This window comes from Canis aureus, chromosome 21 (genome assembly GCF_053574225.1).
Source record: "Canis aureus isolate CA01 chromosome 21, VMU_Caureus_v.1.0, whole genome shotgun sequence".
In the NCBI taxonomy this organism is placed as follows: domain Eukaryota; kingdom Metazoa; phylum Chordata; class Mammalia; order Carnivora; family Canidae; genus Canis; species Canis aureus.
Window position 1 is genome coordinate 13,211,748 of NC_135631.1, and position 27,280 is coordinate 13,239,027.

The 27,280-nt window shown below is 41.6% G+C and overlaps 1 protein-coding gene and 1 non-coding gene across 7 annotated transcripts in view; both read right to left on the reverse strand.

The window, feature by feature from the left end:
- Positions 1-830: 830 nt before the first annotated feature.
- Positions 831-27,280, reverse strand: part of CKAP5 (cytoskeleton associated protein 5) — a 106,934-nt gene continuing 80,484 nt past the window's right edge. For 3 of the 6 annotated variants that reach the window (XM_077863096.1, XM_077863097.1, XM_077863098.1), the window contains exons 28-44: positions 25,751-25,876; positions 24,189-24,338; positions 23,652-23,855; positions 23,321-23,456; positions 22,687-22,880; positions 21,360-21,532; positions 20,014-20,187; positions 19,700-19,820; positions 8,757-8,936; positions 7,872-8,059; positions 7,268-7,343; positions 6,389-6,577; positions 6,156-6,293; positions 5,639-5,722; positions 5,384-5,543; positions 1,617-1,768; positions 831-1,516 (exon numbers count right to left, since the gene is read on the reverse strand). In XM_077863096.1, the coding sequence (XP_077719222.1) occupies positions 1,271-1,516; positions 1,617-1,768; positions 5,384-5,543; positions 5,639-5,722; positions 6,156-6,293; positions 6,389-6,577; positions 7,268-7,343; positions 7,872-8,059; positions 8,757-8,936; positions 19,700-19,820; positions 20,014-20,187; positions 21,360-21,532; positions 22,687-22,880; positions 23,321-23,456; positions 23,652-23,855; positions 24,189-24,338; positions 25,751-25,876 (2,691 nt within the window). In that variant the 3' untranslated portion in view covers positions 831-1,270. The remainder of the gene's footprint in view (positions 1,517-1,616; positions 1,769-5,383; positions 5,544-5,638; positions 5,723-6,155; positions 6,294-6,388; positions 6,578-7,267; positions 7,344-7,871; positions 8,060-8,756; positions 8,937-19,699; positions 19,821-20,013; positions 20,188-21,359; positions 21,533-22,686; positions 22,881-23,320; positions 23,457-23,651; positions 23,856-24,188; positions 24,339-25,750; positions 25,877-27,280) is intronic. The other 3 variants (XM_077863101.1, XM_077863100.1, XM_077863099.1) reach the window with 3 other exon arrangements.
- LOC144293519 (small nucleolar RNA SNORD67) lies at positions 23,084-23,194 on the reverse strand. Its single transcript, XR_013360739.1, has one exon. It is a non-coding gene; the product is annotated as a small nucleolar RNA SNORD67 (small nucleolar RNA).

Here is a 27,280-nt window from a genome sequence, read left to right on the forward strand (position 1 = left end):
GAAACAAGGGCACAGGCTCTCAAGGTGGCTTCCCTCCAACACAGCTGTTAAGCACTGCAAGTTCCGGACCCAGGCACTCTCTCCACACGTGTTGTCCTAGCATAGCAGCGAAATGAACTCCTCCATCTTCTTTCCAGAATGCCTACTCCCACGTTCCTGCTTCAAGGAAAGGCAGGGGGGCGGGGGGGGGGTGTGATTTCAGGCAGCACAAGGGCCACCTGAGAAACATGACTAGAATCAACAGGGGATTCACTTTCTGTCAACCTTTTGTTTCTTGAGCGCCAGCTGAGTAAGACAGTCTAGAAGAATTTCTTGACCCTTGTGGTTGCCCATCTTTATCCAGAGCCTCTTGGTCCTGAGTTTTTCTGACTATGGAGGGAGATCCTGGCGGATTTATCCTGGATGTGACTCCTCTGTTCACTTTCTGGTCCTCACTCAGCCTGAGCGGGAAGCAACAATGGGTCTCAACTCAGGCCCCAAAACCAGGCGGGGAGCTCCTGAGCACCCCCATCCTCCTTCAGTCAGAGCCCCCAAGTCCAGTGTCTGTGTGGAAGGCACTGCTGCCTGGCCCGGGCCCCAAGTCACAGCAGGAAGCCCAGGAGCCCCTGGAGCCATGGGGCTGATGGGAGGAAGCCATGACCATAACCCCCCGGAAGCTGCAAGCGGAAGGCAGGAACAGGGCGTCGCTCCTACTCAGGGTAGAAGCACAAGTCTGTGCGCCCATACAAGGCGGTGCTCCTTAAGCAGGACTTACTCATGTTTGGCTGCTGGCTGGCCAGTCCCAAGGACAGATGACAGAGCTGCCCAGGCAGGAGCATCTTGGGAGACTGTTCTAGTTAATGCAAACTTTATTTATAAAAGACTCTTAAATTAGTTGTATCATGCCATGCATTCATACAGAATACAGTGACCCTTCGGGGCTACAGGGAGAAGAGCTCACGGACTCAAAAGGAAAACTAGTCAAGAGTTTCTAATAGTTAAAAGCTAGGAAAGATCAGGACAACTTTACAAATGAGCAGTTAGAAATAAAAGACCAAGGCTACGGAGACTAGTCGGAGCTGAGCAGAGGGCAGCTGTTTACAAGTCTGTACACTAAACTACGACACAGACAGTCTTCCGGAGGCAGGACGCTGGCGGAGCAGCGGAGCGCGTGGGAGGCCCGCGGCGGGCACATCCAGGCAGTCTGTGTGCCAGGCCCGCCGAGCCCCGGTGACCAGGAGGACCCCGAGTTGAGTGAGCTGGAGCTGCGGGGCACGGGGCTGGGGCCACTTCACTTGCGGCTGCTCTTTATTCTCTCCAGTCTCTTTTTCAAGTCGTCAATGTTGGCTGTGGAGGACGAGGACGTGGTCACGCTTCCTGAAGAGTGAGTCTGGTTAGAATCCAGGTCTGAGTGCTGATGCTGCTCCCGGGACTCCCGGAGCTGAGAGAGTTTGCTGTGCAGCATGTCCGTGGAAGAGGCGACGGGGGGGACTGCTGGTTTGGAGAGCAGAGAGGTCAGCGGGGGCCGCTCGTCCTGCTGTGGAGAGAAGGACACAATTGGCAAAGCGGGTCGGTCTGAAGCTCGGGAGCAGCAGGGGTCGGCCTGGCCTTGACCCACCCAAAGGACCGAGGCCTACCTTCGTATTGTCCAGACCACATCGCTGTCGGAGGATTTTGAGCCTCTCCAGGTAGACGGACGGTCCCACCTCCTCTCCATTGGTGTTACCTATGGAGGACACTGTGCTTGTGGGAGCGGGCATACATGAGACCTCCGTCTGAGGGGAGATGCCTAGAGGTGAAATGTGGAAAGGACACTCAAATGTACACATGTCCCCTTCTAGACTGCCCAGTTAACCTGTCGCCACAGGGAAAGATCTGGGGGCTTGGATATCACCACTGTAAGGACTAAAGAAGCCACAGGAGTTCCTCTGGAGTTGGTGGTAAAAGGGGCTCTGAAAAACCCAAGACAAGCTGAGCGAGAACTTGAAGAGACAACAGAGAAGAGCAGAATATAGGCTGGGCCGCCTGTCTACACCCTGGATATGTGCGGCGTGGGGGAGGGGGAGTTGTACTCTGTCATCCTGCCACTGACCTGGGGAATCCAAAAGCCTATGCTACGGTGTCCAGCTGAAGAACCTCAGGACTTTACAAGTTGGCAACAATTAGACTAGGCTTGGACCAGGTGATACACAGAGGGAAGTGCTTATTCAAAACCAGGGAAGACAGCAAGGAGCTCAAGGCCACAGTGTGTTCATGGGGAAGAGGCAGAAATGCAGGTGTCCAACAAACATAAAAGAGAGGGACAGGAACTGGCTCACAGGTCACTCCCAGCATGGAGAACAAGATTCTGGCAGCAGAGGGGAAGAACCAGAAAAATCCACCCGCCAGTTCTTGACATTTTGAGAATGAACAATCACAAAACATAGGCATTTTAAACACCCAAATTAGTATCAAAATGCATTATATAAGCCAAAAAGGTAAGATCTTGGGAAGAAAAACTGCCTTATGGTAAACCGAAGAGCAGCAGGTTACTCTACAGGAAAAAAGAAATCCTTAATGTAAACATGTGGAGGATACTCTGACCAGGTGCCCATGAACGAGAAAGGGAGTGAGAGATAGTAGTGATGGGTGTCTGAATACTCTCCACACGCAACCACTCCACAATCAGTGGGGTCACACGCTTGTGCTGCAAATGTCCTATTTAGGCCCAAAGTATCAGTCAGATGTCAGATGTCACCAGAAAGGGCTGCAAAAGTGAGAAAAGGGGCCCCTACACCTCGATCAAGCAAACCATGGTATGTCCGCTTACCTCCTCTAACATGCCATGCAGTATAGCAATTGTTAGGTGAACTGTTCGTGTCTGTCTCTGCCCTTGTGGACTTTAAATTCTAGCAGGGTTTTTTGTTTGCTTTTTAAAGATTTTACTTATTTGAGAGAGAGCACAAAAGAGAACAGTGAGCACGAGTGGGGACAGAGGCAGAGGGAGCAGCAGACTCCCTACTGAACAGGGAGCCAGATACGGCCTCGATCCCAGGACCCTGAGATCATGATCTGAGCCAAAGGCAGAGGCTTAACCAACTGAGCTACCCAGGAGCCCCACTTTTTAAAAAAGATTTATTTATTTATTTATTCGTGATAGACACAGAAAGAGAGGCAGAGACACAGGCAGAGGGAGAAGCAGGCCCCATGTAGGGAGCCTGACACGGGACTCGATCCCAAGACCCCAGGATCGTGCCCTGGACCAAAGGCAGACACTAAACCACTGAGCCACCCAGGGATCCCTTTTTAAGATTTTATTTACCAGCAGAGGTTTTTGTCTGTTTGCTGCCTGGCACACAGCAGGCATTCAACAGGTACTCCTGAATGACAGGAATGAAAGCTCATCCTTTTTTTTTTTTTTTTTAAGATTTATTTTATTTATTCATGAAAGACACACACAGGGAGAGGCAGAGACAGAGGCAGAGGCAGAGGGAGAAGCAGGCTCCATGAAGGGAGCCTGATGTGGGACTCTATCCTGGGTCTCCAGGATCACGCCCTGGGCCTAAGGCAGGTGCTAAACCGCTAAGCCACCCAGGGATCCCGCTCATCCTAATGTTAAAGTGAAACATTACTCCCCTATAGTGAAAAAGTCAGTGTCTGCAAATTACTGCTCACAGGAGCTAGAGACAAACAGCAGACCCTGGAAATGTCAATTTTAGAAAACAGCTATTGGGGTACTTGGGTGGCTCAATTGGTTAAATGTCTGCCTTCGGCTCAGGTCATGATCCCGGAGTTCTGGGATCAAGCCCCACATTGGGCTCCCTGCTCAGGGGGGAGCTTAGTTTTCTGTCTCCCACCCTGCTCATGCTGTATCTCGCTCAAATAAATTAAAAAAAAAGAAAGAAATAAAGAAAAGAGCTGTCAAGAGCCTTAGACCAAAAGAAAGACCTCTGGGATGCCTGAGTGGCTCAGCGGTTGAGCATCTGCCTTCAGCTCAGGGTGTGATCTCAGGGTCCGGGATCCAGTCTCGCATCAAGCTCCTTGTGGGGAGCCTGTTTTCCCTCTGCCCGTGTCTCTGCCTCTCATGAGTACATTAAAAACAAAACAAAACAAAAAAACTTTAAAACCAAAAAGAAAGACCCCTGTCACCATCCAGAGTAGAGCTCTCACGTCCCACATTTAGTTCTTTTGGGAGTCCCTGAAATTCCCACTCTTACCGTCTTGAATTTGTTTGCCTATAAAACTGTGCTCCTTTGTTGTTTTCAGATTCTAATCAGGTTCCCTCTCACCATGTATCTTGCTAGGCTGAAACTTCAGTTGTGTTCTTATTTTTCTTTTGTTTTTAACACCTGAAATTATGCTTCTTCAAGATTTAAGAGTCTTTTCTTTGAGGTGTAATGAGCAGAATGTCTACATATGGATGGCATGCTACATATGGATATACCATATGTTTGATCAAGGGGTTGGGGGGTAGGATGCAAATTTTAAGAAAGGTCTGAGACCGATGTTTGAACAAAGATCTGAAGGAAGAAAGGACTAGTTACAAGGCTATCTTGGGGAAGAGCATTCTACATGTAAGAAACAGCTGTTGCAAAGGCCCCAAGCAGGTGCATGCCTGGTATGTTCCAAAACAGCAAGGAGGGCAGTGGGGGCTGGAGTGGAACAGGAGTCGGAGCAAGTGGCAGGAGATGTAGCTCTAGAGGGGTCAAGGGGCCTTATAATGTAGGCCCTTGTAGGCCTCTGGTAAGGCCTTTTGCTTTTGCTGAGATACAGCCTTTGGAAAATGTTGGAGGAGCATTGTTTTGATGCTATGAATGGAAAGAATTATGGGAAGTCACAGTAGAAGCAGGAGAACAGTGCCACAAACCAGGTGAGAGATGATGATACTCATGTCAAGGAAGTGGCAGTGAAGATCATGAGAAGTGTGTGAGGATTCTGCACATGGTTTGCAGGCAGAGCCAAAAGATTTCCTGACTGAGGGGAAGACATGACTGAAAGAAAGGTCTAAGCAACGGAGGTGCCATCATCTGAGATGGAGAAGAACGCTGACGGAGCAGGTTTTGGAGGAATGGTTGCAGACTGAAGCCTGTGGAACGCCAACAGTAAGAGTTCAGGGAGAGGAAGAATCAGAGAGGCCAAGTAGGAAGAGGCCAGGAAGGCCAGATAGGAAGAAACCAAGAGAACAGGGACAACCGGAAGCACAGGGCAGAAGTGGTTTCAAGGACAAGGAGCACTGCCCTTGTCAAACACTGGCGATGGGTCAAGTCAGGTGACAGAGTTGGCCACTGTTGCAGCAACGTAAACACCACTGGTGACCAGCAAGTACCGAGAAGCATAGGTATAAATTTAAACCAATCAAAACCTCTAGTTCCGGAGCTGGGAGCTATTTTGAGCTCCTCCCTGCAGCCACTGGAGGAAGCCATACCTGTAGACGCGGGAATGCGGCCTTTGCCCTCCCTCTCCATCTCAATCACCCGAAGGCCTCTCTCAACATAACTCTGGAAGAACTGGGAGGAATTTTTCAGAAATGGTTCAATGTCAGCATCTGAATATTTCTTCTTATATTCGTACAACTCTGCTAGGCCCTGGTTACCAAGAAAAAGGAAGAGGGGGGAGATATTAGTCGGTGACCCTTCTCCCTTAAGCAGATGCCTGCTTGGCTCGCCCCTTCCCCTCTCACCTCTTTAGTGTTTTCCTTAGAGCCAATCTTCTTAAAAATCTCAGCTAAGAAATCATTCACTTTGGCCTTTGATGATTTTTCATCCTGTAGTTGAAAGACACAAAGGACTGGCTAGACTTGAGTTATTAATCAGGAACCCACAACTGGATAAGAACTGAAGAGGTCTCAAAATCCAGACTTACTGGAATGTTCCTGTGGTAACAGCACCAGTGTCTGCAGCAAAAAACCCTAACATTCTGGTCACTAAATGCCTCCAGTCGAAGGTTTTCAACTAAATTGGCGAGAAAGGACCTGGCCCCTCTCTTCTTAAGTAGAGCTCACAGTGGATTTACCTGACAACCTTTGGTTGTGTGGTAACCACACCATTATAACTAGTTCATATTTGAAAACTTCAAGGTGGAAATGGTCACAGCACAGCAGCAGGAGAGCGACTGGCCCCATCCCCTTAGACCCTGAGAGGGTGGGCTTTAGTGTTTATGCCTCTGACAAGATCACCACCCTCAGTCAGGACACTTACTATTCGAGATGCTCCCTTTTCTGTTTCCTTATCAGACTTGCTCCCTGTCTGGTCCATGCTGTGCTTCATCATCCGGCAGAGGTGGGCCTCCAGCTCAGACTCGTTCTTGTTGTCAATCATTGTTAGGTGGTCTAGGATCTGAGGGAGACACATGCAGATTCAGATGATGGTGATGCCGTATCCATGAAGTTCTCCTCAAGCTCTCTCAGGGACCAGCTGCTGTTCTTACTTACCTTGGGCCCTTTTAATTTGCATAATGTGTGCAGCAGTGTCTTTAGGGTCCTTATGGGAAATTCACTTTTGCATTGCTTCAGTTTCTCTTTGGGGAAGACTTTCATGAAAATGTGTATGTCCAGAAGAATTCTGTCCAGATTAATGCTGTTGATGGTATCAGGCAAGAGTCGAACCATTCTCCAGAGACACTATTGAAAAAAGAAACGAAAGTTAGCAAGAGTGGCTAAAGAATAAAGATAATTCCTGTCACCATTCACCTGCCCTAGGCTCTGGGGTCATTTCTGAAAGGCAGTCAGAGAAATAAGTGTGGAACATCACCATGTCTTTTGAGTTCAGCTGCTAAAACATGAACAATTTCACTCCAAGCATGTCACTGGTTAGTGTGTGACAAGCCATCCATGTAATCATCCCCACACCTCCCTCCCACTGTCTGGAGATGGGCCTTAAATGGTAAGAAGATATGGAGAACTGGGTGTGGGACCTGAAAGTAGAGTAGTTCATACAGCTTAACCAAATCTACTCCAAGGAGACAAACTCTATTACAGTGTAATAACAATATTATAGCGGTACTGAAATGTTCATCCGGGGTCTTCTATCGAAGAGGGCTATACATATCTATTTCCCAAAAAAAGGAATAAAATTTGTCTCATGAAAGTAATTGTATTTTGCTTTTAAGGACAGTTGTCTTTCCCTTTTAACTGTTTGAGGCCAAGAACTGTTCAGGCTTGAGCTTGGGGTGTAAACTGGAGACCAAGTATTTTTTTCAGTTGTGCCTTGGTTGATTTAACTCTACGTCTTACTTTCAATTCCTCTTTCCCCATACTTTAACAAAGTATTGCATCTTTGACAGAAAAGAGATCAAATTATTTGCACTTTACCTTCATAACAAGCTCTGAGAATTTGGGAGAACTGGCTGTTGCTAGCAGGCTGTCTTGGAGCAAAACAAGTAGGGCACTAGAAAAAACATCCCAATACAACAGCATTAATAAGTTTCAAACATGCATTCCAATTAAAATCAGTAATTGAAAGGCCAAGTGTAAATATTCTGTATCCACCTAACAAACTGAGAGCACATGGATCAGGACCATCTCTGATTGCCTGATACTCAGCTGTGAAGAAAATAAACCAGGCTTTTAAGCTTCCTGTTACCACATGGCAAATGGGAAAGCTCCTTACTCTACTTTTCACGGTCACTGGTCGCTAAGAAAGAAATGCACCTGAAGTGTACATGAAAAGGCAAGGTAACCAACAAACGCTACAGTCCTATTCTAGAAAACTCACTATGCTGGCTGGCTTACTGAGTTGTTACTAGTTTTAACTGCTATCTCAGGTTGGAACACTTTTTTGGTTCATGAGGAAGGGAAGAATAATAAATCAACTTAACTAGGCAAACCTAAAGTTCTAATTGGTCTAGTGACTTTGGTTTCCATGGGTAGACAAAAGAGGTTGTTCCAAGCTCTAATGGTGAGATTATAGTTATACCTCAGGATATTGGTCTGGTCTGACTTCTCCAGCACCTTCACCACCAAGAGGTTCACAGAGCGGATCACCTGTTGTCCTTCCTCTAGATCTTCAATCCGAGAGTCCAGCATTAAGGTGATGAGGCCATGCATCAGGTCTTTCAGTACCCCTGTGGAGGCCTCCCGAGCGAGGCTCTCTATCTGAAACAGCTATCCAATCATACTTGTGTTAAAGCGGTATGGAACCCAGTGTACAGAGCAAGGAAGATATGTTCACTAACAGGTGGGTGGCACATTCTAGCAAAAAATTATGTATTTTAAAAACTTCAGGGGCACCTGGGTGGCTCAGATGGTTAAGCGTCTGACTTTGGCTCAGGTCATGATCCTGGGGTCCTGGTATTGAGCTCCTGCATCAGGCTTCTTGCTCAGTGGGGAACATGCTTCTTCTTCTCCCTCTGCCCCTGCCCGCCCTCCCCGTTGTGCTCTTCTCTCTCAAATAAATAAAATCTTAAAAAAAAAATTTTCAGAGTATTTGGAGAAAAAAAAATCATCAGACTCCCTTAAACCTCCAGAAATAGCCAAAATTAACTGGAGTGCTTCCTTCCTTCCTGTTATAAAAGTACTTTTAGTGTGAGCAGTTATCTGTGACAATGCAGCCAGGGCCTACCATGCCTGATGAAGACACTGGCAGGAAGCAGAATTCTAGGCAGTATATAAGTAAGCATTCTATTTTGTACCCGAACAATAAGGCAAGCTGGGGTGTCCCCCAACATCCAGTGAAAGTAGTAAATTACATGTAAAACCCTGTAAGTGACATGGGACTTGCTGGAACTACACTGACTCAGGCTTTAGAACCCAGACAGGATGAGACTGAAGGGAAGCTCATGTTCTGCAGATGTGGCCTTACCGAAATCATGTTGCCAATGATACAGCTATACAGCTTGATGATCTCATCTTTCTCCAATTTCTCATCGGCCATATGTGTATTGTAGATGAGTCTTAGTTGCATGAACGTGGCTATCAGAAATTGATCAATATGGCCAGACATCGCTTCAGCTTTGTCTTCCTGTCTCAGGACCTCATCAATCTGGTAACAAAAACCCAAGATATAGTCTCCAAGCGTCATATTTTTAAGTAGTAGGAAAATACTTATAAGGATGTCTCTGTAATATTTATTTGCAAAGCACTTATATCTTACCTTGAAAAAAATCTAGTCACTTTACATATAAATAGTCCTTAGGGAGTCTAACATTTAGCACATGTTTATTGAGCAAGAGACTGTTAGGTCAATTAGTCACAGAGCCTATTCTAAAAGGTTCACTATCTAGATCAGGGAATATAATCCCAATGTTTAAATGTCTCATCTATTAAAGTGTTTTAATTCCCATTATATCTCATTTGATCATCCAACAGCTCTGAGAAGGAGTAAGGTAAGTAAGATCTCCATTTATCAGATAAGTAAAATAAAGCTCAGAAAGATCAGACTACTTAGTCCAAACTCAAAACTCAGGTTTCCAACATCCTGATCTGGTGTTCTTTTTGCTTTGGACCATTGGCTGTCTCTAATCATAAAATGTACTGCTATGGGAAAAAATGTATTTCCTATTCACTACTGTAAAAATATCTTTATGATTACATAAATAATTCCTGGAGACAAGCATGCTAATTTTCAACGACCATCCTTTCATGCAGGGGTGTCCTACTGTGCAATTCCAGGGAGCAGCATGGAGACAGACTGCAGTGTGAACAGTGCCCCCTGGTGGTGTGGAAGCCAGTGGTCCTACTTCATTGATAACTATGCATGTTTAGACACTGTAAGAACACACAGTTTTATACAACGAGTTGTTTAACAATGCTGCTTCAACACCGACACCATAAAAAATACTTTTTTTTCCCCCAGGGGGGGAGCTTACTTTTTTTTCTAAGATAATTAACATTAATGCCTGGTCAACATCTTTCATGTTCACAGAATCATATACAAGCATACTTGCACACATAAACGAGGTCAAGGTTTAGGGCATTGTTTATTCTACCAGAGGATTATAGTACATACACGTCTCTGCATCTAGCTTTCCTAGCTCAACAGAATATTATGAAAATCCCCAAAGGCCACAAGAATAGCTCTATTTAAAATAAAATAAAAAGCTCTATTTTTAAAGCCTACTTAACAGTCCACATAGGCATGTACCAAAATTTACTCAATCATTCCCTTACCAAACTTTCAATGTGTTTCCAGTTTGGTTATTTTATTTACTATAAATAATGTTACAATAAACATCTCTGTATATGTATCCTAACATACTTGTGTTTATCTATCTAAAAGAAAGAGTCCCAGGAGTATAGTTTTTTAGTCTGAAGAAGACAACAATTATGGTATAATAGATATTACCATGTTGTTCTCGTTAAAATACACATTTAATTCACATTTCTATGTTTGTTTTTTTAAAGATTTTATTTATTCATAGAGACACACACACACAGAGAGGCAGAGACACAGGCAGAGAGAGAAACAGGCTCCATGCAGGGAGTCGCACGTGGGACTCGATCCCAGGTCCCCAGGATCACACCCCAGGCTGCAGGTGGCACTACACCGCTGCGCCACTGGGGCTGTCCTACATTTCTATGTTTAATGTATGAGTACTATTATTACAGAATCCCTATCAACTGTGTGTTATTACTTTTTGTCACTCTGAGGGAAAAGTGCTTATTATTACATTAATTTGTACTTTGTGGCAGAGGAGGGCCCGGACCCCTTTTTATGTTTTTACTGGCTTGGCTGTTTGGAGATATTCCATGATTTGCCTATTCACATCCTTTGGTCATTTTTCTGTTGGGTTCTCCATTTCTCATAAAAATTCATAAGAGCTCTGTTTCCTGTAATTATTAATCCTTTGTTGGTCATATGGGATGCAAATATATATCACAATATACCACCTGTTCATTGACAGTATATGGTAGAGTTCTCCAGATTAAAATCTTAAAAATTTTGTATGATCAAATGTCTTATTCTGTTCTGGGTTTCCTTGTTTTTTAATGGTCTCCCCAAATTCTCTGGTTATTTAAAAAAAATTTGGGCAGGGGGAATCAATTGTTTTAAATTTCCACATGGTTACAAGGGTCTTATTTTTTTTCAATCTCTTCCTCCTCTGTAGTTGGTTCCTTCCTCACTCCTGACACTTAGATTTTTGTTCTCTCATCAGGCTAGTAAAGAATTTATTTTGTTTTACGAGGAACAAATTTAGATTTATTATTTTAAAAATCCATTTCATGAATTATAGTTTACCTCCTACTTTTAAATTTCTTTGGATTTATTTTTTATTTTTCTAATTTCTGGTATGTACTGAGTTCCTTTATTTTAGCCTCTCTTCAATAATAAATTCATTTCAGGCAATATATTTTTCTGAGGTCAGTAGTTTCAGTAGAGTTTTAGAGAGAAATGCTTTCCTATTCACTATTAAGATTTTTTGGGGACGGCTCCTGTGTGGTTCAGTCTAGCCTCAGACTCGATTTTGGCTCAGGTCATGATCTCAGGGTTGTAAGATCAAGCCCTGAACTGGGCTTCACGCTCAGCAGAGAGCCTGCTTGGGATTCTCTCCCTCTGCCAGCCCCGCCATCTCCACCCCTGTCATTCTCTCAATCAAATTAACAATCTAAATTGTTAAAAATAAAGAGTTGTGGGTTTTTTATTTTGGATCAAACGGTTAGTCAGGAGCATGTTTCATACTTTTCCAAGTATTTTTTGTGACATTATTTATTAAAAAAATTTGTTGGTCAGTATATCTTTATCATAGCATTTGTTAAGATATGAAAAAGTATAGACATTTTCAGAGACTATAAAATTCTCTTCACAGATATATATATCAAATCTGGTATATATGTTTACTAATATTTTTTTAAAGAAGATTTCTTTCAGACGGAGATGAGTTGGAGGGGGATTGGGGCAGAGGGAGAGGGAGACAAGCGGACTCCTTGCTCAGCAGGGAATCTGATGTGGGGTTTCATCCCAGGACCCTAGGATCATGACCTGAACCGAGATCCAGAGTCAAACGCTTAAATAACTGAGTCACTCAGATGTCCCACTAATATTCTTTATTAAGCTTTAACTTTAATATAACATACAAATCCTAAGAATACAATTTTTTAAAAAAAAATTACTTATTTATTCATGAGAGACTCGGGGAGAGAGAGAGAGAGAGAGAGAGAGAGAGAGAGACAGACAGACAGACACAGGCAGAGGGAGAAGCAGGCTCCATGTAGGAAGCCCGATGTGGAACTTGATCCCAGGACTCCAGGATCACGCCCCAGGCCAAAGGCAGGCTCAAATACCGCTGAGCCACCCAGGTGTCCCCTAAGAATACAACTTAACGAAATTCTATGCCTATGCATCCGGACATCTGCCATTGAGGACAAGCTATAGGACACCCAAAGCATCCTAAAGCTCTCTTCCTGCCCCCCCCCCCCCCCCCATGCTGGTACCTTGCCTTCCACCAGGGGTTACTATTCTTTCTGGGTTTTCCTTTTATTTATTTATTTTAATTTTTATTTATTTATGATAGTCACACAGAGATAGAGAGAGAGAGAGAGGCAGAGACATAGGTAGAAGGAGAAGCAGGCTCCATGCACCGGGAGCCCGACGTGGGATTCGATCCTGGGTCTCCAGGATCGCGCCCTGGGCCAAAGGCAGGCGCTAAACCACTGCGCCACCCAGGGATCCCCTTTTATTTATTTATTAAAAAACAAAACAAAACCCACTATTCTGACCTCTAAACTGGTAAGAATTATTTAATTCCTATGTCCCTATTTTTCATCTACTACATCTGTCCCAATTGTCTTAATCTGTAACTTGTCTTTTCATTTTTTCTTTTTTTTAAAGTATACTTCACAACCAATGCGGGGCTTGAACTCATGACCCTTAGATTAAGAGTCACATACTCAACCGAGAGCCAGCCAACCAGCCAGGCACTCCACTTGTCTTTTCATTTTGTTATAGACAAGAGTATCTTGGGATAAGAGGAAGTTTTTAGAAATTTTAATGTAGTAAAAGATTTCTATTTTTTCCTTATGTTTTTTGTGTCTAGTTTAAAAAGAAATCCTTACATAATGTGAAGTAAAAAATGTTCTCCTATTAAGTTTTCCTTTTCACATCTAGGTCTTTAATTCATCTGAAATATACTTTGGTGCAGGAAATAGCAATCTAATTATACTGTTGTTCCCATGGAAAATAACTAGTCCTAGCACCATTTACTGATTAATCTAGGTTTTACCAAGTGATTTTTAATGTCTTTCTGTGTTAAGTTTCCTATAGATGTGAGTCTATTTCTGGACTCTGTTCCATCTCAGTGGTTGAGCTGCTTGTCTGGGCCAATACTACACACTATCTTAGTTACAGTGGCTCTGTAGCCAAAGGTGATGCTGGTGATAGAAGCCCTCCACTATGTCCTCATTTTGAAAAAGTCTTGACTTCGCAATTTTTTTTTTAAGATTTCATTTATTTATTCATGAGAGAGAGTGAGAGAGAGAGAGAGAGAGGCAGAGCACAGGCAGAGGAAGCCTGATGTGGGACTTGATCCCGGGACTTCAGGATCACGCCCTGGGCCAAAGGCAGGCGCTAAACCACTGAGCCATCCAGGGATCCCAACTTTGCTATTTGTAAGCCCTTTTATCTCCCATATAAATTTAAGAATCTGCTTCACAACTGCAGAAAACTGTTGAGATTTTGATTAGAATGGCTTTGATTTGATAGGTTAATTTGAGAACTGGTAATTGACAACCCCGAATCCTGTGAACATAGTATACTTCCATTTATTTGGAAATTCTCTAATATCATTCAATTTTCCCTGTAAAGGTCTTATATAGAAAATGCCTGATTTATTCCTAGCCACTTAAACATTTTTGTTACTGAGAGTTTTATTTTTATCTCTTAATTTTCTTATGACAGTAAAAATTATATAATATAAAATTACCATTTTAGCCATTTTTAAGTATATAATACAACAGTATTAAGTACCTTCACAGTGTTATGTAAGCATCACCACTATTTCCAAAACTTTGCTATCATCCTAAACAGACTCCATACTCCTTAAATAACTCTCCATTCCTGTCTCCCTGGCCCTGGTATCCTCTATTCTACTTTCTATCTTCATGGATTTGCTTATTCTAGATACCTCAAATATGTGGAATCCTACAGTATTTGTCCCTTTGTGCTTGATTTATTGCACACAGCATAATGTCTCCAAGGTTCATCCATCTTATAGCATACATCAGAATTTCATTCATCTTTATGGCTGAATAATATTCCATTGTATGTACATTCCACATTTTGTTCATTCACCTGTTGATGGACTCTTGTTTTCCACCTTTTGTCTGCTGTGAATAATGCTCCTATAAACACTGGTGCACAACTATCTGTTTGGGTCCCTGCTTTCTGGGAGTGGAATTGCTGGATCTTATTGTAAGTCTATGTTTAACTTTGTGAAGAGCCACCAGACTGTTTTCCATAGTGGTTGCACCATTTTATGTCCTCACCAGCAATGCAACACAGGTTCTCATTTCTCTACATCCTTGCCAACATGATTCCCATTTGTAGAAAAAAAATCCTAATGGGTGTGAAGTGGTATCTCATTGTGGTTTTGATCTGCATTTCCCTAATGACTAGAATGGCAAACAACTTTTCATGTGTGTTTACTAGCCATCTGTGTATCTTCTTTGGAGAAATGTCAGTTTAAGTTCTTTGCCCACCCCACCCCCCCCCAATCTTTTTGTGGTTGGTTGTAGTTCTTTCTGTGTTCTGGATATTAATCTTATATCAGATATATAATTTGAAAATCTTTTCTCCCATTCTGTGGGATGTCTTTTTACTCTCTTGATAGGGACCTTTGATGCATTAAACTTTTAAATTTTGATGAAAGTTCAATTTAATTATTTTTTCTTTGTTGCCATTGCTTTTGGTGTCATACCCAAGAAATCACTGCCAAATCCAGTAACATGAAGATTTTCCCCTAATTTTTTTTAAGGTTATTATAAGAGGCATGATGAAAGATTTCACAACTTCACTGGAATGGGCAGCTTCACACAATGCCATCTCAATAATGATTTATTTCAGTCTACATACTTTCTGAGAATGTTACCATCTCTAAATAAGAAATAATCCTTGGAACACTTGGGTGGCTCAGTTAGTTAAACTTCTGACTCTTGATTTTGGCTCAGGTCATCTCAGGGTCATGGGACTGAGTTCCGTGTTGGGCTCTGTGCTCAGCAGGAAGTGTGCTTCAGATTCTCTCCCTCTGCTTGCTCTCTTTCTCAAATAAATAAATCAACCAAGAAAGAAAAGAAAGAAAAAGAAAAGAAAGAAAGAAAGAAAGGGGGGAGGAGGGAGGGAGGGAGAGAATAGTTTTCCTTGAGGTTTTTCTGGAAGCAAAATGCCTCCTTCGGTTGCAGTTGGCTGTACTCCTTTCAACCAACACTTGGTCAAAGAGGGAAAGAAACTTTCTTAATGCCTGTCCTGCCATGACTCTGGCCACCAGAGTTCATACTCTGCTCTTGAGCTGCCACTGCCACAAGACCCTTCCCCCCATATTTTCTTCTAAGAGTTTATAGCTTTAGCTATTATATTTGTCTTTGATCCATTTTGAGTTAATTTTTTTATATAGCATAAGAGTCCAACTTCATTCTTTTACATGTGGATATCCATTTTTCTGGCATCATTTGTTGAGAAGACTGTTCTTTCCCCACTGAATGATCTTGTCACCCTTGTCATTCAGACCACTAATATGGTTTCTGCAGTGATCATCCTCTCCCTTTAGTCCATCTACTCAATTTTAAAATTCTGAAACCATGTTTTATTTTATTTTTTTGCCAGAGAGAATCTTGATATGTAATAATAAGTCCTCTTTTTATTTTATTTTTCTTTATTATTTTATTTTTTTTTAGTAAGTCCTCTTTAAATACTCTTTCCACACCTTATTCCCTTCCCCTGTGGTCATCTTGTCCCCTCTAGCAATTCCATTGTGCTAAGAGATTACCATTCTGTTTTTTTTTTTTTTTCTTCCCCGTTACTGAGTCTCTTATGGTGTGGTTCATTATTATTCTAACCTAGTCAGGATTCACTCTTGGGTCTGCCTTCGGAAAGCCTCAATTTTGGCAATCTGAGAATGGGAAACATGGTAGTTTCTCCCCTTCTAAGTTTGTGGTATGCCAGCTTGCAATCTATCAGTCATACAGCACAGCATTAAGAGCAGGTACTTCTGCTCTTCTGTCTCTGAAGGTACAAAACCTAGAGACTTCCCAGCCTCAGCCAGTGAATTCAGCCTTTTTGCTTAGCAACCTATAGTTCCCTGGGGGCCAGGGAGAACACTGGGTCCTCCTATTAACACTCATATAAACCACTGCTGTCCTTTATTTAGGGGATCTTCTGGTCTTCATGGATGAAAAGAGACTTCTTTCCAGGATTTTTGGTGTTTCCATCTTCTTCCCTGGGCTCTGCACTATTGAACTTCAGGTTTTCCTGAAGGCCTATATGTGGAAAAGGCTTTTACTTGTACCAGATGGAGCTTGAAACTTGTACCTACTTCAGATACCAACTACCTGACCCAGCAGCTCCTCTGCTCAGATGGGTTTGAAGTCGATGGAGAAAGGCAACAGGAATGCATGTATTAAAGTCACTATTTTGGGGATCCCTGGGTGGCGCAGCGGTTTGGTGCCTGCCTTTGGCCCAGGGCGCAATCCTGGAGACCCGGGATCGAATCCCACGTCGGGCTCCCGGTGCATGGAGCCTGCTTCTCCCTCTGCCTGTGTCTCTGCCTCTCTCTCTCTCTCTCTCTCATAAATAAATAAAAATTTAAAAAATTAAAAAAAAAAAATAAAGTCACTATTTTCTAGAATGCCCTCCAATGTCGAAACTTAATAGGAGACAATTTGTCAAACAATAGCAAAAATCTTTTGCTGAGATCCCCAGTTCTTCCATTTCTAGCCTCTGCCTTCACAGAGATATCAAACAGACTACTCAAACTTAACACAGCAAAGACATAGCTCTTCATTTCCAACCTCAAGATTGCTCTTTCTTCAGTTTTCCCTATTCTCAAGAAACACCACCATCCATCCACCCAGGTGCTCAAGCCAAAAATCAAGGAGTTACTGTTCTTTTCTTACCTTACTTTTCACATCCCATCTGTCTCCAAGTCTTGTGGATGATACTTATCTAAAGATACTCTGGAACCATCCACTTTTCTTCTTCCCCACTATGATAATCCTGGTGGATGTGATATTATCTTTTATATAAATTTCAGTCATAACTTTGTAACAGATCTGGTCTTAAGAGAATGGCCAGAGAGACATTTTCCCCAATAAAAATAAAGTACAAACATTATAGAAATGTTGAAATATAATAAAGGAATTTATAAAATCCTAAATCAGTTGAGAATAAATTGTCAATCTGATGCTCCACGCCCATCTCATACTTCGCTATGTATTTCTTTGTCACAAGGACATTCTCCTTCATACTCCCTGAGGCACACTCAAAATCAGAAGATTAGTATTGACATTGTTACCATTTAATCCTCAGGCCCTATTCTATTTTCTATAATTGCCCTGATCACATTCTTCACAGCTAAAGGCCAGTCTAGAATCATGTACTACATTTAGTCATGTCTCTCAGTCTCTTTTTGGTCTAGACTAGTCCTTAGTCTTCCCTTGACTTTCTTGACCTTGACATTTGTAAAATATCCCTTTGTTTGCATTTGTTTGAGGTTTCTTCATGATTAGATGACATTAGGAATGTCGGCAAAGTGATGCAGAATTTCCACTGGATCCTACAATGTGACACAGAATTTCATCTTGTCTTATTACTTATGTTCACTTTGATCACTTCAAGGTGATGTCTGCTAAGCTTCTGTACTGTCGACTTAAAGTATTTTGTATTTTTTGGTTACTTTTTGTATATTAGTCATTTGCATTTTGTGGGGTGGTACTATGAATCTGTAAATATCCATTTCTCTTCAAAATTTTAATTTATATGGGTATGGACTTGTTTCCTATTTGGTTACATTTTATTGAATGTATTTCCTAAATTTTATTCAGTTCATTGGGTTAAACCCTATCATTATCATTATTGGTTTTGATGTTGGGTCCTTCTGACCTGTCCCTATCATTCTTTGAGCCTTTTCCTACTATCTGGTACAATACGATGTTCCAGGATTATCCTATATTTTTCTAATTCAGCCCTAGAATCTACCCCTTCTCCAAGGAGCTCTCATTCCCCTTTAGTGGAAAATGGTATTTAGAAGCCAAGATCTGGAGGTGCTGGTTACTGTTGGGGCATTGCTATTCTTAGGTCCTCTCAATTAAAAGAACTAGGGAATATATGTATATTACATACATACATATATATCTATAGTATATACTTATACCACATATATACATATATATACATTTACATCGATATTTATTTCTACTTTTGAAAATCATGAGTTCATACTGACACATCGAATCTAATTCTGGTCCAATACCAGAGTTTATTCTATTTTGCTTTCCTTTCATATTTTAGTGGTTTTATTTTCTGGCTGTAAGAAATGTGACTTCTATTTTCCTTATATTTCTATGGCCAATCTCTTGGTATGTAACCAATCTCCCATCTCTGCCCCCAGTCCTTCCCCATGCAGATGCCTATTTCTCCAGCTTCATTGCTGACTCCCCATTCTGAGCCACCTGCATGCTGCCTCGTGCCCAACACACGTGGATATCCTCCTCATCTTGCCTGGGAATCTATCATGCCAGAGTGGCTGTCTACACAACATCCTCTTTATCTTGCTTGGGCTCTGACTCCTGACTCTGCATCACCCCTCCTGTACGACACCATCCTCACTCTTGCATTAGGCCATGATGGCTCCCCACCCCCACCACCTGCCACAAGGTGGATGCCTACCTTGCTCTACCAACTTACTGGCTTTCCAACTAGATTGTTAGGAAAGGGAAGCAGAAGAAGAGAATGATTTTTAAAAATTACATAGCTTCTTTACTCAAAATTCTCTAATGGTGTCCCATCACACTTAAAATAAAATCCAAACAACCTACCAAGGAGCTTTAAAGATCTACATTGATGAGATGATCTCTTTTTTTTTTTTTTTTAAGATTTTATTTATTTATTCATAGAGACAGAGAGAGAGAGAGAGGCAGAGACACAGGCAGAGGGAGAAGCAGGCATCATACAGAGAGCCTGACATGGGACTCGATCCAGGGTCTCCAGGATCACACCCTGGGCTGCAGGTGGTGCTAAACCGCTGTGCCACCGGGGCTGCCCGATGAGATGATCTCTGTCCACCTCTCGAATCTCATTCTGTACCATTCTCCCACTTGCCCACTCTGCTCTGGGTACATGGGCCTTGTGTTGTTTCCTTGAATATTCCAAACTCATTCTTCCCTATAGCTTTTGTATTAGCTGTTCCCTCTGCTTGCATCCCTGACCACCAATCTAAGTAACTACTCAGCTCCTCTCTTTGATCACCCCATTTGAGTTATATTTACACAGTAAATGCTATTATCTGGTATTTTCTTATTTACTTATCTTTCCCTGTCCACTAAAATGTAAGTAAGTTCCATGAGATTTGGTGTCTACTTATTCAGTGCAATATCTCCAGCCTCTGGTGAATGAATGCAAAGTGTAAAGAGCAAGTGTCTATGAGAGCCATATCCAGGGAGGCAGGTGATGACACTGAGTGGTCCCTGCGCAAAACTTTTTCATCAGGGCAGTGCTGAAAGCGGCCTACACCTCCTTTAATTCTGTAACCAGTACGCAGCCACCACTTGTACAGCCTCCAATGCCAATGGAATTACTGCCATGGGTAATACCCCCATTACCTGTGTCAGAGCTTGGATGCTCGTGTTGATGTCACCACTGGCAACTTGGGAGATAATGAAATTGATTGTGGATGCTGTATTACTGTGCATGTCATCGAAGTGTGGAGAAACAGCCCGGATTCTAGAGAGCAAAGGGAAAAAATTCAATCTTTGTTACAAGACATCCCAGTGGCATCTCCAGGTCTTTGTAAAGAACTGTTACCAGCCATACAGTAATCAGTTCTAAAAAGTTCTGACTGCACAGAAATCTCTTTTCATCTGTGCATTCTCATGATCAGACACTGCTGACACTTAAATGAGAGAGATTAACTTACTTGGGTTCAGGAATAAGGACTGGTTCAAAAATGTCATCCAATTTGTGCTGAACAAGCTCTGGCATTTCACATCGGACTGTACCATTGTCATTCTCAATCTCATCTAGATCCAGCTGGAATTCTCGGCGCACTATCTGGGCTGCCTCAGGATGTCCACTCATACTTCGGGCTTGGCTAAGGGAAGCAAAAGGAGGCTCCTGAACTAAAGGAGATTTCTGAACCAAAGAGCAAGAGTAGCACTGCCAGTTGTCCCAAAGCTTCAAGACAGATGTTCAACTTCTGGTTTCAGCCCCCCTGAATGATGTAAGTCCTTGAGTCTAAGCAAGTGCCTTCAATGGGCAACAACACTGGTTCATGAATACCCTTGGAGGAGATCATTCTAGCTTGTATTTAGAATACCTTTCAAATGATAAGTATTCTCTCTAGTTCACTAAAGCCAACAAACCTTGTACTGCTATTTCAGATGGGGCAGAAAATGATTAATAAAATATACAGACTAAAAGCTCTCTACTTGGGCAAAAATTTAAGAAAAATCTTGATTGGCTGGCTCTTTTCTGCCAAATTAACTGGTGTTTAAGTTTTTCTAATCATAAGCATTCTTCCATGCAGTGTTTGGAACATTTTATACGTTGAGGGACAGTCACCTTCACTCTTGACAGGTCAGGGACAGCATTACATCCAAGCGATAGGTATTTAAGGCTTTCAAATTCAAATTGGTTAACATTAGATATTGCATATAGCCCAAAATAGAGCTGTCTTGCTTAGGAGGCTATATTTTGAGTCTCTATGCCAATTCTGTGTTGCATGCATTTTACTTATCAGCCATATCTGAAGAATAGGAACCTGAGCATGGCCAGGTATAACACAAGGAAAAAGGTGAATTTAGCTACTTGACATTGAGTTGACACCTCTGCTAGCCAGTTGACTTCTAGGGAAGGACTGATTCATGGGATACTTATGGATACCTTCTAACCTGTTTAGAGTTATAAACTCTAAACCAATTGCCCTCCAGAGGGGATGAATCCAAGTCAGAAGTTAGAAAGATATAAGAGCCCTGCTAATGAGAAATTAGCAGGCAGTACTTACATCCTATAAGTGCGATACATAATTCTGTCCACGGAAAAGCAGTGAAAGAAGGCACAAGACTATTTAGAAGTGGTTTTGAGACAAAGACAAAGACAATGAAGACTGAAGGATTAAACATTTGGCTACAAGACATTTCCCCAGACATTCTGTCATGCATGGTAATGGCTACAGAAACTCAAGATTATGTTACAGGATAAGCTCTAAGCACACAAGGCAAAGGCCACTGAGATGTTCTTAGACAAGTGTCTCCATCTACATACTTGAGTTTGGAGGACATGTCTTCTGTTGGTCCCTTGCGCAACATGTTGGCGTTGGAGTTTATGCTCTGCGTGCGCGGAGGTTTCTCCTCCACCTGTTTTACTGGGGCAGCTGAAGGCCTCTTCGCTGACCGCTTAATCCTCTCCTCAAGCATGCTCATATCTTTTTCAGAGAGCTGTAAGAAGAGCCCAAATTTAATTTATTCTCTCCAGAATATGAAGAGAATTAAAAACCTAATTGGAAGATTCAAGAGTCAATATCCATTCATATATTGAAGCAAGCAGAACCTACTATGTTGGTGTAAGTTTATTTTCAAAACACTAGCTACATTTTAAATCAACTATTGTTAAAACTTTCTATATTAGAAGACTCTATGAAAGAAAGAATACAAAAGGAAAGGATATTAATAACTACAAAAGAAAAGACCAAAGAGTAAATGACGCTTCCTCATGTCTCTTGTGTCACCACTACATCAACTAAAGGCAAGAAGCTTCACTTTTGATCATCTGTAAAATTCCCATTTGCTTTATCTCCTTCACTGACCTGTAGTGAGGATGTAAACAGTTAACACAGGTAAAAATATATAAAAACCGTGCAAATATATATAATACTAGGATATAAGTGGAGCAAAGGACTGAGCTACAACCACAAGTGACTGGCTCAAACAAGTAATAAGCAATGAGAGCACCTGACATGTCTGCATAGTGTGGCTTGTAGCTGTAGCTAAAGACTCTTCTGATCTGACAGGTACCAGAATTATACCTATGAATACTTGTTCACTAAAAACTAATTGCACTAACAATTCTAGAGCAGATTTCTTAGGCAGAATATAAACCCAGACTAGCTCAGGATTTCATTCAAAAACAGTTCTCAGGACACTTGAGTGGCTCAGTAGTTTAGCGCCTGCCTTAGGCCCAGGGCGTGATCCTAGAGTCCGAGCATCGAACACATCGGGCTCCCTGCATGGAGCCTGCTTTTCCCTCTGCCTCTCTGTGTCTCTCATGAATAAATAAAATCTTAAAAAAAAAACCAAAAAAACAAAAAAACAGTTCTTGTTTTTAAAGCAACTGTATAACTTTTCTTTCTCAGAAAAGAAAATCTGATTTCCAGTAAGACATAACATAAATTGCCCTACAACAATCAGAGACACCCTCAAGGTGTTTATGCTCTGCGTGCTATGCTCAAGGGTTTATTTGGACTCTAGGACACACTGGGTTAAGCTTAATAAAACGTGATAAACACTTAGCTCGAGTTGCAATGACATGAAAGCTGACCCCTAAGTGATTCTGCAATTCACATGTTGAAAATGTTCAGAGAAAAGTCACTCACAGTTCCAATGAGTTTGAACACCTGATCTCCATGTACATTGTACACAGTGACGATGGTGTTGAGGGCAGCATTGCGCACAGCGTTGTCACGGTCTCCTATGTGAATCGCTATCTCTTTTAAGGCTTTCCCTGGGGTTGGTTGGCAAACATTCATGCCATAGGACTCAACCAGACACCCCAGTTCTTCCAGGCACTCTGATGGGGGAGAAAGGTTAAATTAATGAGACCCAACACACATTCGGCTTAGAGACTTATCTTTACTAGATAAATTTGCCTTAGATACGTGAAGGACTAAAATCTTATTCTGTCTCTACTTAGAATTTTTCCTTGTTTACTGCTTTCTGATAAAACACATAATAATAGTGTTACAGCAAGTGCTCCTGGAAGAAAGGGATGCCTGTGAGTCAGATGGCCCCTGTGCACTTGATTTTGTCACCAGGGTGGTACTGAGTGGTGCCTGTATCACCTGATACTCTGGCTCCACCAGTGTGCAACTCATCACTCTCACAGTCCAAATCGGAAGATTGGAATCAACTAGATGGACACTGAAGAAATGTCCTTGTTCATCTACAAACTATTTCTTTTAGAGGTCACTGCTGTACAGACTCATGCCTCAATTTAAATTGTTGCTTCACCTGCTCTTTGCTTAGAGTTTTTGGATTTGGTTCCTTCCATGATGAAGGGGAACATCTTGCTGGCTGGGTAGACAAGGCACATCCGGTTCAGGATGGCACGGACATCTTTACGAATGACATCCTTTGGTTCTCCAACCTAGTTGACAAGGAGAACAATGAATGAGGCATTTCCTGAGGGGCAAAGGGTCCTCCCATGTGTCACTACATCTTGGAAGAACAGGGGCACATGAATGAACAGTGGAATAAATGAAAAAGGGAGAGGGAATCAAGGGTGGGAACTGAGGTCAGCTGGGAACTTGGGCAGTCTTTCAGAGTGAGAACAATGTATTACCTTGAGGATGAGATAGGGGATGAAGGAAGATGCTTCATTCTCAGTAAGATGATACTCCTCCTCACTTAGCAGGGTGAAGAGTAATTTTAAATATTCTAGGGCTTTCATCAGGACGCTGGTATTGGTGTCAAAAAATCGCAGGGTAAGCCACTTTAAGATAAGATCCAGGCAACCAATAACACCCTCTTTTTCACTCTCCAAGTGCTTAAAACAAAAGACAAATAAAATTGTATAAAAATTTAAGTTCCATTAGGTAAGGACCTTATAGATTTTACTAGAGTCCAAGAAGAAAACTAGATTCTTATGATTCTATTTAAGACCTAAAGTTTTGATTAAATAAATAATACACTCATGTAAAAAAAAAAAATCTAAAATTTTGAGAGTCATTTATTCTATCAAATAATTAAAAAGCCCCCAAAACAAAGAACATGGTGTATTCTAGTTTCTTCTCAAGTCATGTTAACTTCTGGTTATTTCACAAGGCTCAGTATTCTCATGGATCTGATATACATGTGTATTTATCTACAGCAAACCTACATCAACCATGACAGCAAGGGCTTTATTATGATGCTGAAAGTCTGAGTGAAACATCTCATCTTGTAACCACTTAGCCACACAGCTAGACATCTGAGTCTTTAGTTGCTCAATGTATTCATCCCGTGGAGTAGTAAAATTCCACTTCAGCACCTAAAAAACAGTCAAAAGGGATTATAAAATGTTCAACTGAAATGAGGTAGAGAACATTATTTAAAGCATCTGCAGAAATCAATTTAATAGAATATTTTAAAATTTGACAAGATTAATTTGTTATTAAATATGAATGCAAAATGTATTATCAAGCAGTCATACTTCTGGAAGCTTAACTCAACATCTTCTAGGAATAGAATATTCAGCAATTCTCACTAGAAAAAAAATCAATGCTCTATTAATGTACAGCATGGTGGATGTTATTAGCACAATTTTAATAAAGGAAAAATTTGAAATATCAAAATTAAAAATATACATCCATTCTAGTAGGAGTTTAATAAAGATATATTCACATATGTGCACAAGTACCCACATTCAAAGATGCTTACGGCAGAATAGTTTATAATAGTGAAAGACCAGAAGCAACCTAAATGTTTATATTGTGGGTTGGGGACAAAGAAAGGTACATACATATGACGTACCAAAGAATGAATGGATATATGCATAAGTTAATGTAATGACCTTTAAGATATTACAATCATTAAAAGAAAAAAGTAAAATACAGAACAAAGAGTATAGAGCATGTTCCCCGTGTGTAAAAAGCAGGCTATATATTTATACATATATGATCATATAGTATGAAATACTCATACTTCTGAATACACAAACACACTGGTAATATCTTCTCTGTGGAGGGAGACTAGAGGAAGACTTGCTTCTCATACTACATACACTCTGGACTTTTCATACTGCTTGACTTTTTTTTTTTTTTTTTTAAGATTTTATTTATTTATTCATGACAGACATAGAGAGAGAGGCAGAGACACAGGCAGAAGGAGAAGCAGGCTCCATGCAGGGAGCCCGATGTGGGACTCGACCCCAGGTCTCCAAGGATCACACCCTAGGCTGAAGGCGGTACTAAACCGCTGGGCCACCGGGACTGCCCCTGCTTGACTTTTTTAAAAACAATGTACATATTTTGACAAAACATCTAACTGCCTAGTAACACCAAAACAACATAAAAAGAGAAATGATTGAAGCAGAAAGATAAGTCACCAAATCTGTCTTTTGAGGTGTCAGGTACATGAAGGATTAAACAAGCAGCCTACTACAGATGTGTAATTCATAAAAATCAAGGAGCATTTTCCATTCTTTGATTATAAAAATTAAAACAATTAATGTTTCTTTCCATTTGGAGGAAGAATAGGTAATAATAACTCCATTCTATGATCCTTGGAGCTAATGCTCCCAAAGCTGTCTTAGAGAAGAAACAAGCTATAATTTATAAGCAAAAGGTTCAGTTCATTATTAGGTATTTCATAATGAAATGAATTTCATACAGTAAAGTTATTTTTGATTAGAAAAACAAAAAAGCAAAAAAACTCTTGAAAAAGTTCTTGTCCCTTCCTTACCTTTAATCCTTTTTCATCCTTCATTCTTTGCTCTTTTCCATTTGGAACAACAATGAATATAGGACCAGATTTGTCTTCATCCTCCTTTAAGCTGGTTTTGCTAGGTACTTTCTTCCCTTGTGCACTCTACAGCCAAAGTTCAGGGAACACTGGTTAGCTAGGCTACTAGTCTTTGGGAACATGATGTTATTACCCAGTAAGCGGTCATTCTATAAACCATGTACTCTCTATATTATATTCTCCATGAAAGAAACAGATGAGCAACAGAATCTTACATATACTATGTTTCTGTATAGGTTTTCCAGAAATGTTTCTCTCTTTCTTTTTAAGTAGTCTCTATGCCCAACATGGACTCCAACATGGGACTTGAACTGATAACCAAGAAATCACAACCTGAGCCAAAATCAAGAGTTGGATGTCCAACTGAATGAACCATTCAGGTGCTCTCAGAATTTCTTTTTTTAAAAAGATATTCTTTATTCACGAGAGACACAGTGAGGGGGGGTGGGGGGCAGAGACGCAGGCAGAGGGAGAAGCAGGCTCCCTGCAAGGAATCCGATGTGGGACTTGATCCTGGAATCATGCCCTGAGCCAAAGGCAGACAGACGCTCAACCAGTGAGCCACCCAGGAGTCCCTCAAAAATGTTTTTAGTACATTCTCAAGTAACTGTGGGTTACCAAGGCATGTAATGTAGTTGGAAAAACTCTAAAAAAAAGTCTATGACCCAGACCAATGACAGATGATAAAGATTTCATCCATCCATTCACGCAAGACACAGAGAGAGAGAGAGAGAGAGAGAGAGAGAGAGAGAGAGAGAGGCAGAGACACAGGCAGAGGGAGAAGCAGGCTCCATGCAGGAAGCCCGACATGGGACTCGATCCGGGACTCCAGGACCACGCCCTGGACTGAAGGCGGCGCTAAACCACTGAGCCACCCAGGCTGCCCGGGTCATAGACTCTTTATTGGACAGCTCTTTTCTAATTTTTTTTTTTAATTTTTATTTATTTATGATAGTCACAGAGAGAGAGAGAGAGAAAGAGGCAGAGAGACAGGCAGAGGGAGAAGCAGGCTCCATGCACTGGGAGCCCGATGTGGGACTCGATCCCGGGTGTCCAGGATCGTGCCCTGGGCCAAAGGCAGGTGCCAAACCGCTGCGCCACCCAGGGATCCCTGGACAGCTCTTTTCTTTCTTGAATCTTTGATACCATTTACAGCTTTCCACATTAATGACATTTTAAATGGCATTTACACATCTTAGTCAAGAAAGCTTTTCTGTTTCTCTTCATATAAAATGTATCTCTGTCACATCAATATAACTGGATATTCTCTGAACCTGTTTCTAGAGAAACTTGCTAGGAACATTTTAAATCATTATTAAAGTGGTTTTGAAAAATAACCTAAGATTCTGAATCTTTGTATCAGATAGAAGAAAATAGGGAGCATTCAGAATATGTTTTTTTTTTTTAAAGATTTTATTTATTTATTCATGAGAGACAGAGAGAGAGAGAGAGAGAGAGAAGCAGAGGGAG